Source organism: Eptesicus fuscus, chromosome 5 (genome assembly GCF_027574615.1).
Source record: "Eptesicus fuscus isolate TK198812 chromosome 5, DD_ASM_mEF_20220401, whole genome shotgun sequence".
Taxonomy (NCBI): Eukaryota; Metazoa; Chordata; class Mammalia; order Chiroptera; family Vespertilionidae; genus Eptesicus; species Eptesicus fuscus.
Window position 1 is genome coordinate 78302005 of NC_072477.1, and position 11967 is coordinate 78313971.

The 11967-nt window shown below is 48.3% G+C and overlaps 1 protein-coding gene across 1 annotated transcript; it reads right to left on the minus strand.

Moving 5' to 3' along the window:
• Positions 1 to 402: 402 nt before the first annotated feature.
• On the minus strand, positions 403 to 7813 carry LOC103301542 (cathepsin G-like). Its single transcript, XM_008158549.3, has 6 exons — positions 7620 to 7813; positions 6729 to 6876; positions 6134 to 6269; positions 5749 to 6003; positions 5207 to 5342; positions 403 to 428 (listed from the first exon to the last, which is right to left on the minus strand). Exons 1-6 carry the CDS (start codon positions 7672 to 7674, stop codon positions 403 to 405), a joined length of 756 nt encoding a protein of 251 aa, XP_008156771.2. The 5' UTR covers positions 7675 to 7813.
• Between the last annotated feature and the right edge of the window lie 4154 nt (positions 7814 to 11967).

Below are 11967 nucleotides of genomic sequence, written 5' to 3' on the forward strand. Positions count from 1 at the left end.
ATTCTCAGTAATTTTCATTTTCTGATTTGTGTGTTCTGGATTAACTACATTTCTATGATGAATATAAATTACTTTTATACCTAACACACACTTTTCCATAGTCTAAACACACTCATCAATGACAGACATTCAGCAAGCCACTTCTTGTCAGCCTAGACTTCTCCAAGGTGGGTGTTTGAAATATGAGGTTACCTCTCTGAATCCAATCTTTTAAAAAAAGATTCAGAGATTATAGAAAACTTCACTCAATTAGCTATAGGCTATTTAGTGAATAAAGAAGGAACCAGTGATTTCTACTCTAGAAATGGAAGCTTATTAAATCTCTGGCAGAACCCCTCCGGCTCCCAGCGTAGTTCTGGCCTTGCTCCAGCGTGATGATGGGTGAGTCAATCCTGGAGTGCCTCAGTCTGGCCTCTGCAGTTTGAAGTATTTTTTCTTTTTATTCGGTGTGGGAAGCTCGAGATCCTAGTGTGGAACCAGGGAGGTTTCCCATTTTTGCTGTAAAGGAAAGGGGGATAGGACAATAACGCAGTCCCTGAAAGGCAGGCCTAAGGCAGACTAACAGTGAGCCGGATTAGGAGCAGGGAAAAGTGGACAGTGTGGCCTTTCTTTGATTTGCAGTGGTGACCCAGGCCTAGTTCTTCAGCAGCCTGTCTTGTCACCCAGGCCTCTCTCCACACGCTCCACCCCTGTATCCACACTCACTTTGCCCTGGCCCCCTCGAAGATCAAATGGCTCCTCTGACTAGCCATTGGCTCTGCATATTCAAAGGCCTTCCTGATTTACAGGCCCTGGGATGGTACCAGGGGTCCGCAGGAAGACAAGGACTCGTTGGTGCTCCTCACCTTCCACTGCAGTGAGCCGCTGCCAGCATGAAGTCATTTCCTACCAGGAAACCCCCACATCTGCTCCAGCCTTGTTTGTTATGATAGAAACATACAGATGCCGTGTAGGGTTGGAGTGCAGGCTGGCCTCTCTGCCCCATTTAATCTCCCCTGAAAGAGAAAATGGCCCTGGATCTCTGCTCATAGGCACTGCCTGGTGGCCTGAGACAGTGGGATGACCAGAGGCTGGGGTAGTCTGTAGTGGTCTTCAGGCTTCTGTGGGCAGCAAGGCAGGCTGCAGCATGACTTGTTGCCTTGCTTAGTTCTCAGTGTTTTTTTTTTTTTTTTTTTCCCATACAGAGGAAGAGCTCAGCCTTTGTTCTGAATCAAACACACTTCAAATCCATGTTAAGGGAAAAGGCTGTCTTTAGGATAGACTGTCTTAGAAGACCTGGACATTACTCTCTCTGACCTACCCAGGTTGCTTCTTTGTTCCCAAGCTTCTCAGACCCGTGTCCTGTTTACTTCCAGGAAGGGTCTGATCTAAGACCTGAACGATTTGAGCTCATCGAGCAGAACACTCTGGCTTCTTTTCCCCCATCTTGAGTCAGGCAGGTAGTAAACCAGCCACAAATGACGATGCGAATGAACGTCCTCAGATGTGCTTTGTCTAGCAGCTGGAGAGGAGCAGGCCTAATGCAATCTGAACCCCAACACTTTACCATTCCAGGGCATTTACCCTCAGGATGAAGAGGAAAGAGTACAAAAGACTAGAAATCAGAGTGAGAGGGCAATGAACTGGAGGAGACTGGGCGGGAGCCGGTCTCCAGTAGGGCCGTGGGTTAAGTGCTAAAGCACCACTTTAATGGCTTGGTTAGGTTCTGAGTGTCTGCCCTGGTAGAGATGAGAGGCTCATGGGAGTGGGCACAGGGAGAAGGTGCCATCTAGGAAATGAGCTCTTTCCTTCTTGGCTCAGACAATAGCATCTGGGTGAAAGGTTTGCAACGCAGGAAACAAGACACAGAGTCCAGGCGATGAAAAAGGGGGGAGGTTTTAATCTTGCGCTCCCGGGCGAAACTCAACAGTTCGAGTGGGCCAGGGAAGTTCGCGCCAAAACGGGGGCTTTGGTACTTCCTTTATACAGCTGTTTAGTGAGGGTAGGGTGGAGGGCATGAGAGGTGTGGAATTCCTGCCTCGGGCAAGGGTCTGGGAAGGCTGGCAAGGGTCTGGGAAGGCGCCAGTTATCTTTGTCACCATCTACCTTGCGGATGCTTGCTTGGCTGTGGACTTCCCCCCTGCCTCGACCTAACACTGGGATAGATAACCACTCTTAGCTTGGAGAATGAGGAGTTATAGCCCTCATTTTCTTTTTCTTTTTCTTTTTTCATTGCTTTTTAGAGAATGGAAGAGAGAGGAAAAGACAGAGAGAAACATCAGTGTGAGAAAAACACATTGATTGGTTGCCTCCTGCACGAGCTCCGGCCAGGGGCCGGGCTGGGGAGGAGCCTGAAGCTATCCAATCCTACTCTTTGTAGAACTTCATTTTTTTGATAGCCCCCATTTTTAGGGTGGTATAAATGCAAAAGTGCCCAACACTGATCTCTCCTAAAATACACTAGCCAAGAGCCCAGTCATCCATCAAGTTCTTGGTTGTTTCAGGCAACTGCAAACTGTTGGAGATGGGGATGAGGATCAGATATTGGGGATAAAGTGGAGGTGGGATGTTGATGAGAGTACTAGAAAGATAAGGAAATGACAGAATGAGATTTTGAGAGAAGGGGTTTGACAGACAAATGCACTTGAGTTCACTTTGTGGTTTCTGATCATTCCACTAAAGCCAATGTTATTCTCGAATTGTTGATATTTCAAAGATTTAAAAGACCCTAATATTAAAGTAGTTGGGGGCATGCAGGTAGAGACTGAAAGAGGAAAAACAAAGCTTTGCCACTCACTTTGAGTTTCTCGGGTGCTGGAAACCAAGATCAACAGTAATTAATATAAATGCGAGAAGTCCCTCAGAAGGCTGACCTGGGCTCCTTTGATATTCACAGGGTGAATTTGCATTTTATTACCTACTGCTGACTCAATGGCCTAAAGCAAACTCCCCCCTAACCTGATAATCTTACTGTTTACTAAACATTATCATTGATATGTCTGTTTGCATTCCTAAAAGGCAATTGTGTATTCTAGTAAATAAAAGCAGCTGGGAATGAGACTCAGGGGAACTTGACTACTACAGTTAACCCTTTGCACTCGCTTGCTTTTTTCTCGATTCCTTTATTCTAATGCAGTGATGGCGAACCTATGACACGTGTGTCAGCCATTTCTGATGACACGCGGCTGCATGCCGAGGATGAAACATTTGCAACTAGAGTCTTGGAGTTAGTTTTTTCCTCAAAGTGACACACTACCCGAGCTATGCTCAGTTTTTTGGCGAAGTTTGACACACCAAGCTCAAAAGGTTGCCCATCACTGTTCTAATGCTAACCGTGTCGAGTCATACTCGACATCCGAGTGCAAAAGGTTAAGTTTTCCCTGGCTTTCCCCCCATAATTTCAAAATTATTATTTCTTGTTTTGTGTTTCAATTTGCCCCTCAACTTTTTCTCCAAGCCTTTGAACCCGAAAGCCACGCTGGCCGTGGCTTTTCACACTCAGGTCACTCCTGTCCTCCATCCCAAGTAATCTGGTGCCTCAGTGAAGACTGTAATGTATGCAGAGATTCTGTCCCCGAGGCTCCTTGTCCCTGGTGAGGAACTGGGCCTTGTTGCTCACACAGTTTTCCTCACAGAGGTACTTGAGGGCTTTTGGAGGGCAAAGTTTCAAGGACTGATTCTACTTTTAATACAAGCAGTCAGCCTAAGAGTTTGGATGACTTCTCTTTGTTCTTTTATAAAATGGATAGAAGAAGACTTCTGAAATCTTATCTCCAACTGGACAAAATGCTTCTGCTGTTTCTGCATCTTTCGGACAGTCTTCCCCAGAGGTGGAACATGTGAAGTGTCTTCTCATTTTCTTTCTTTATCCCATGCATGACAGTTCCTTTGAGGGTCTGTCATTGCTCTCTTACCTTTGATTATTTATGCCCCCTCCCCACCTTCAGATTGGAAACCACAAGTATGTTCTGCAATGTTGTAGTGATTTATTAAATAAGTGTGGGATATCAAGTACCTATTAAATAATATTTATGAAGTTCTAGAAGCATAGAATATCAAAGATGAGAGGATGTACCTTTGGCCCAAAGCAAATGTTTATTTGAGTGAATCTTGTCACATAGAACCATGAGTTCTAGCAATTTCCGTAGCTAATTTCTTGTACATTTGCCTATGATATCAGATTTTCCTGATAGATTATTTCCTCTGAGCTATTGGGATGCTCCTTTGGGCTACACTTCCCCGTCCCCGGACATGGCTCAGGCCCCCATTCTCCCAGGTTTCCCCACGGATCCAGTTAATTTTGGCAGACAGTTGTCTCTATCTGGTCTCCTTCCTCCCCACTTTACCTCTGTCTCACCTGACCTCACACCTGCTCATCACAATTCTGTTTCTGTGACCAAGGGCAGAAGGCATCGGTGCCTCAGCTTAGCCATGTGTTGGGACAGAAGCTTGGCTGCTTTTGTGAGGTTGATATTCATGAGTTTGTAATTTGTTATTGCTTTTAGTGTCATGCTCACCGGAGGAAAATGCTGGGATGGAGCTACTTCTGGGGTCTGTGATGTTAGCTAGATGTGGGGCCTCTTCTTCTTGACTCAGACACCCGAGAACTCAGAAGGGAAGCGTAGCTCCAACATTGCTGGTCATGGCAGAGGGGGTTGCTGCCCACTTTTTCCAAACAAGTCTACTATCATTAGAGATTTGTCCCTTTTGTATCACGATTTACTTTTTAAATTGTGGTAAAGTATACATAACATCAAAATTTACCTATTAACCATTTTTTAGGTGTACACTTCAGTGGCATTAAATACATTCCCATTGTTTTGCAACCATCACCAGTGCCCTTATATTTCCACTGCACCGACCATTCTTCTCAGGACAGAGTTTTGTAGAAAAGGCAGAGGAGGAAATGTCCAGGCCTCTCTGTTCCATTTGAACACATTCCCCAAAGCTGTGTGGGGAGGAGAGATGGGGAATGGGTAGCTGGGAAGTAGCTCATCCTGTCCGCCAGGATGGATTGTGGGAGGTTCATTTGCCCTGAGGAAAAGACCCCATTTTCCTGAAGGAGCTCAGACCCAGTCCTGAATACATTTGTTTTGTACAGAATGATGCAAAGTCAGTTATTTTGACTCTAGATATGGTCATTTATTAAGTTATGCCAACCCCGGCTGTCCCAGAGAAGAAAGTCAGTCATAGGGGGTCTCCGTTTGATTCCCCTGCTGTGTGAAGCGTCTCATTGTTCTATTTATCCAGGACAGGAAGCTGGAAATCCTGGTGAAGACTCCTGGAGGAGTCCCATTATTACTTCCATAGGAGACAATGCCCTGGGCCACATTGTTGCACACCATCGGGCCTCCGGAGTCCCCCTGTGGGTGATGAGAGGGAGGGACACTAAGCCAGGCCCCTGAACTTCATACCTCCCATGCTTGGGGCCCTAAGGTCTGGCCCTCAGAGGAGGGGGGCTGGTGCAGGTGCAGAAGTCAAGCTCCTGGGTCTCTCATTGGTTAGGCTTCAACCTGGCTGTGGTGACTGTCTCTAGCTCAACCCATGTTAAGGTACCTTGCCCTTTCCCATGAAAACGCTGCATGTGTATCCATTGTGTGTCCCTTGCTCCTCCCCTTCCCTCAGAGACTGGGTTGATGGGAACCTCTCCACCCACACTTCACTCTGGTCTGGCCCCCAGACAGGCTGTGGGGATATAGTCTGTTCCCACTGCCCTGTTCTGCCCAGCCCCCCTGTCTCAGGTAGTGTTGCAGGTGCCAGTGACCTTACCTGGAAGGCAGACTTCCTTTCCCTCCGGTTGCCTACACAAATTTGTGTTTGGCCGTTGAAGGGCTCAAAGCGACGGCTGCATTCCTGATCCCTCTGCACTCTCAGCTGCACATCCCGAAGTGTGTCTGTTCTCCTGTGCTGGCTGACCAGGCCCCAGCCAGCCACAGTGCACAAGGACCCAGGACTCAGTCTGATCTGGGACTGAGGCAGAGCCACTGGCCTCACAAATCGATTCCGTCTGGCTCTCTTTCCCAGCTGGCAGGAAGAGTGCAGGCACTCAGGGAAGGTCTATGCAGCCCTCACCCACCACCCCTGGGACTCTGCCCCTGCTTCCTCCTCCACGAAACCCCCATGCTGGGAAGGAGCCAGCTCAGGCAGGTGGTACCTGCAGTAACATGATGTCATTCAGGAGTCTCTGCTCACTATATCCAGGGTGGCGGATGGCTCTGAGCACAGACAAGCGCTGTTGGGTCCTTTCCTGTCTCCTGATGTTGTGGGCCCCCAGGATGACATTTATAGTTCTGCAAAGAAATGGTGGCTTAGGGGTAGGTATGAGCTGCATGTGCTAAAGTCCACCAGCTGTGCAGGGCAGGTGAGAGCCCAGGGCAGCAAAACTGCAGCTGAAGGAAGTGAGGGGACAGGAAGTCTCTGGGGTTGAGATCTCTGTGTCCTCTGCTTCTCCAAAGCCTTAAACTGGGGGTGGTAGGGGACACAAGGGACCTCAAGGATAAATTGATAAATAGGATAAATTAATAAATAGCTTGAAGTCATATTTTGAGTTTTAATGCATGCTTTTTGTGTCATTTTCTCCTCCAGAATTTATACTAGCCTGTTACCCATCCCCCAGGACTTCCCCAACCTCTTCTCACCCTCCCCCGCCTCCCCGCCATTGCTAGAACCTTGCTTTCAGCCTTATGTTCTCATGAACACTAATTCCTGAGCCTGCCTAATGGCCGCCGGAGAGCTCCTTAGTTGCTCACCTTCCCCAGCAGTGAGCTGCTGTCATCACAAAGTCTTCTCGCACCAGGAACCCCCCACAAGTGCTCACTCTCCCTGGAGATTGTATCACGAGGAATGCCATGTAGGGGCGGGAATGGGGCCGGGCCTCTTGGCCTCCGATGATCTCCCCTGGAAGGAAGTATTCAGCACTTATCTCTGTGCTCGCTGAACCAGGGGTGAGGGCACTAGTGTGGTGACTTCAGAAAGGCTAGATTTGAGGAGGCTACAGAGATGATGCAGGGAAAGGAAGATTAGGATTATATATTGAGAATTGGGGTTTGCAGGGTACCACATTATGGGAGAGGCTTCAGGGTTTTACAGGAAACATTGCTGGGTCCCCATCCCAGAACTTAGCTCCCCTCCTTTCCAAAATAAGAACAACCCTTGCTCCAGGAAAGGCCAGTTGAGCCTCTCAGGTGGGGGAGAGCTTGCTGTCTGCAACCAGAGCCCTCTGGAGTGGCTTCTCCCTGAGGTTCCCTGGTATTTTCTCTTCTTGGTCCTTCTTAGTCCAGCTCATGACCAGCTCAGACTGCTTTTTAGGAATCTAGATATGACCTGAGGGGACTGTTATTGTGTATCCTTCTCTCCTTGGCTTTAGCATATGGGCTGCAGAAAAATTCATAGAGCAGAGTTACAGAGCACATTCTACATGCCAGGGGCAATTCCAAGAGTTCCATGTACACTAACTAATGTAACCATCTTACAACTCCATGAGGTGGCATTGCTGTTATTTCTATTTATAGATGAAATACCTGGGAACTGTGAATGCAGACACTGTGCCCAATGACACACAGTGAGGAAGTGCTGAGGCAGTGTGGGCCCAGAGTCTATGGGATGGGATTGGGCCTCTGCGGGTTTGGACGGTCACTCACCTGCCCCAGCCCCTGCGGGTAGGAGAAAGGCCACCAGGAGCAGGAGTTGCTGCATCTTCCCAGGAAGGCTGACCAGTCAGTTGCTGCTGGTGCTTCCTCCTGCCAGGCTTTTAATCCCCAAGAGAGGAAGGAAGGGTAGGGTGGGGACTTGAGGGTTCCCATTCCAATTTTTCTGTTGGTATAATAGGTTTCATCACCCTTGGCTGGCCAGGAGGTTCATCTACAAACCACCAGTGACCTGGGGGAAGGCAACACTGGATCTCCCACAGCCGCTGAGTCATGTTCAGCAGAAATGGGAACCAGGGCACAAGGAGAGAAGCTTTGGGCATGGCGCCCCAGGACCCTAAACCCATCTAATTCAATAATATCCCAAGAAGGCACAGAAGCTGCTGAAACCCTGGATGCTCCCACCTCTTTCTAGAAGCTGTCAAGGCAGATTGAGTAGTTCTCTCTGCTGGGTGGGTGGAGGGTGCTGGCAGAGAAGGAAAATGACAGAACAAGGCTGTGCCCCTGATGGCAACTTTCTAAGGTCACTTGAGCCTGAAGGAACTCTCAGTAAAAGTTAGGACAGTTGAGGTCTTCTGTTTGCCGCTTCCTCCTCAAGGTGAGAACCTTTGTGTCTCAGAGGGTTCTCTGTATGCAGGCAAGGCCTGGTGGGTGGATTCTGTTGAGAACTGTCAGAACCTGGCTTGAAACTTATAAGATCCTATTTCATCCAGGATATGAGACCCATTATCCAAATCCCCATTCTCTATCCAGGCATGGGGATGATTTAGAAGGTACATCCTTGCTGTGCTCTATAATAACATAAATCCAAAGAACTGAAGTCACTCATTCAACACTGAGAATGAGACCCGGTAGAGTATTGCAGAATAATATAGTGGGTTAAGTCGGGTTGGAGAGCAGAGAGGGCATTTTGACTAGGGGGAGACATATGGGCGATTTCTGGAATGTTACATCATCTATTTGACATTAATTGTAGTGATTGCCTTGTAATTATTCTTTAAACTGTACCTTTATGTTTTGTGCACTTTCATATCTGTATATTTTGCAATGAATTTTTTTAAATAAAAGTCTGTTTGTCCAAGAATGGAGATAGAGAAAATATTGGATGGGAGGAGCAGTATGAGAGCAGATGGGGCAAGCAAGTTTTTAATGTTTCTATTTTTATTTTAATAAAATTGTAATATTTGTACTAGTAAGACTGTGATATGCTTCACAATACCCATAGCTGGTCACACCTACTTTGGACTAATTCATTACATTTCTGTCAGTTATAATTTTTTTCTCCTCTGGGATGTTGGGACATTAACATAGGCCGTTTCCCACCTCCTCCCTGAGGCCCCATGCCACCAACAATGCAGCTCTTCTGGGAAAGCAGTTGCCAGCTGATGCTGGGTCACTTCCCCTTTGATGCTGCTCTAGTCAGTCACCATGTAGCTGCCCTTGGCTCAGTGGGATGCCGTGTACTTCTGAGGGATCCTGGACATCCTCAGAGCTGCCTTAATGTCACTCTTTGAAGGACATTTTGGAAGCTCTGGATAGTCATATTTTTTGAGTGTGCTCTTTCTACCTTAAAAAAAAGTTTGCTATAAAAAAGTATGCATGTTAGGCCTGCAGCCTTATACATCTCACATGTACCATGTCTCTTGACTGCATCCTTTTTTCTGGTGCTTTATTCAGTCTTGTGTTTTGTGAGGTGTGTGGTGGGCAAGGTTTGTGTAAGTGCACCTATGATCACAAAATCTCAGAATGTATCCCTGTCATTGAGTGACATATGACTGAATACTGATGTCTAACCTGCTTTTGCCTTAAATATACCATTCTTCCCTATGACAAAATGTAACTTATATCATAACTTTATAGGTCCCATAGTGCTTGATCATATGTAATTTTAAAAAAGGTTTTAATTGATTTTCAGAGAGAGGAAGGGAGAGGGACAGAGAGATAGAAACATCAAGAGAATCATCCATCGGCTGCCTCCTGCACACCCCCTACTGGGGATCGAGCCAGCAACCTGGGCATGTGCTCTGACTGGGAATTGAACTGTGGCCTCCTGGTTCATGGGTTGACACTCAAACACTGAGCAACACTGACTGGGTTCATATGTAACTTTTTAAGCGAATCCCCAAATTAGTGCTAGACATTGGCATTATTTTTAAGATTTGATTTTTAAACAAATCTATAAGAAATAATCTAAATTTCTTGGTGTGGTTGATAGCTAGGTAAAAGACTCCTTTATACTTTTTTTAAAAAGGAGATTTATGTACAAGGTATGAAAATGCCATTTTCTCAATGTCCAACTGAATTTGAGTGTAATTACTTTTGTAAATTCTTCCTAATCAGAAAAGTAAAAATTTATTGCTATCTTAATTTGCTTTGATTAGTTGGTGTGCTTTGTCTTTTCCAATGTTTATTTCGTTTTTCTTTAGTTAATATTCTTAGCCTGGTTTTATTTCTTTTTAAAATTCCCTTAGCCTAGTTCTCTAGAGCAGTGGATAATACAGCTGTGAATGGCTTGCATAATCCTATCTAATGAAGAAGGAATATGCTAATTGACTGCCCTGGCCTCAAAGATGGCGGTGCCCATAGCCACAAGATGGCGGCGCCCTGTCCCCTCAGCCGCTCTGGGCGCCTGCCTCCTGAGTCCCCCAGTCCCCTCAGCTTCCCAGCTGCCCATGGCTGGCCCGAGGCACAGGCAAGCCTTGGATGGCCACTGCCCAGCTGACACCCAAGGCTCAGGCAAGCCTTGGATGGCAGCTGCCCAGCTGACCAGGGCCAGCCTGAGACTCAGATAACCAGGGCTGGCTGAAGCTTGTGCTGCTGGCAGTGGCAGCAGCAGAAGTGTGATGGGGCGTTCCCTCCCCTGATCACCGGGTTGCCTCCCGCCCCTGAGGGCTCCAGGACTGTGAGAGGGGGCAGGCCGGGCTGAGGGACGCCCCCCTCCAGTGCATGCATTTTCATGCACCGGGCCTCTAGTACATACATAATATGATGTGCCACATTTTACCAATTCCCTATATTGATTCCAATTTGGAGTCTATTATTAAATAACTAGAGGCCCAGTGCATGAAATTCATGCATGGGTGGGGTCCTGAGGTGGGTGGGGGAGGCTGGGACACAATCAGCCCTCTGGGCAGGTGGTGGGATGCCCTTGCAGGCCTGGGATCCGGATCCATCCTGTTGACATTCGCCCTGGTTGTTGGGAGCCACCTGGCAGCCACTTTTATATCATTTCTTCCTTGTGGAGCATCTAAGGAGGGGAAGTGGCTGTGGTGCCTGAGGCCGACTTCCAGGAGGCTGGCGGCACTGCTGTTGGGATTGTGCTGGTGGCGCTGGTTTGTAGGTGCCTGGCCTGTTCTTCGGAGATTGGACCTGCAGGATTACTGAGGGAATGGCTGCTACCAGGTCTGTGGGCTGCTGGGATGGGTCTGTCAGCTGAGCGGCACTCCTGCTGTGGGAGCGCAGTGACCACCAGGGGGCAGCTCCTGCATTGAGCGTCTGCCCCCTGGGAGTCAGTGCACATCACAGTGACCTGTCATTCCGGTGGTTCTGATTGTTTCGGTTGTTTGGTTGCTTAGGCTTTTATATATATACCAGAGGCCCGGTGCACGAAATTTGTGCACGGAGGGGGGGTGTCCCTCAGCCCAGCCTGTACCCTCTCCAATCTGGGACCCCTCGAGGGAGGTCTGACTGCCCATTTTGGCCCGATCCCAGTGGGATCGGGCCTTAATGGGCAGTTGGTTATCCCTCTCATAATCCAGGACTGCTGGCTCCCAACTGCTTGCCTGCCTGCCTTCCTGATTGCCCCTAACTGCTTCTGCCTGCCAGCCTGATCACCCCCTAACCACTCTGCTGCCAGCCTGATTGATGCCTAATTGCTCCCCTGCCAGCCTGTTTGCCCCCAACTTCCCTCCTCTGCCGGCCCAGTCACCCCTAACTGCCCTCCCCTGCAGAGTTGATCGCCTCCAACTTCCCTCCCTTGCAGGCCGGGTGCCTCCCAACTGCCCTCCCCTGCTGACCATCTTGTGGTGGCCATCTTGTGTCCACATGGGGGCAGGATCTTTGACCACATGGGGGCAGACATATTGTGTGTTGGAGTGGTGGTCAATCTGCATATTACTCTTTTATTAGATAGGATAGAGGCCTGGTACAGGAGTGGGGGCCAGCTGGTTTGTCCTGACGGGTGTCCCAGATAAGGGTGGGTGTTCCCTTGGGGCATGGGGCAGCCTGAGCAAGGGGCCTGTGGTGGTTTGCAGGCCAGCCACACCCCCTGGCCACCCAAGCGGAGACACTGGTATCTGGAATGTATTTACCTTCTACAATTGAAACTTTGTAGCCTGGAGCG

Bases quoted from the DNA above. Each gene is read 5' to 3' on its own strand.
- LOC103301542 (XM_008158549.3), bottom strand. From the start codon at position 7,674: ATGCAGCAACTCCTGCTCCTGGTGGCCTTTCTCCTACCCGCAGGGGCT. The intron at 6,270-6,728 runs GTGAGCAACTAA...ATTTCTTTGCAG, and splicing joins GCAGCTCACTGCTGGGGAAG to AACTATAAATGTCATCCTGG. The intron at 6,004-6,133 runs GTACCACCTGCC...TCTTCCTGCCAG, and splicing joins ATGACATCATGTTACTGCAG to CTGGGAAAGAGAGCCAGACG.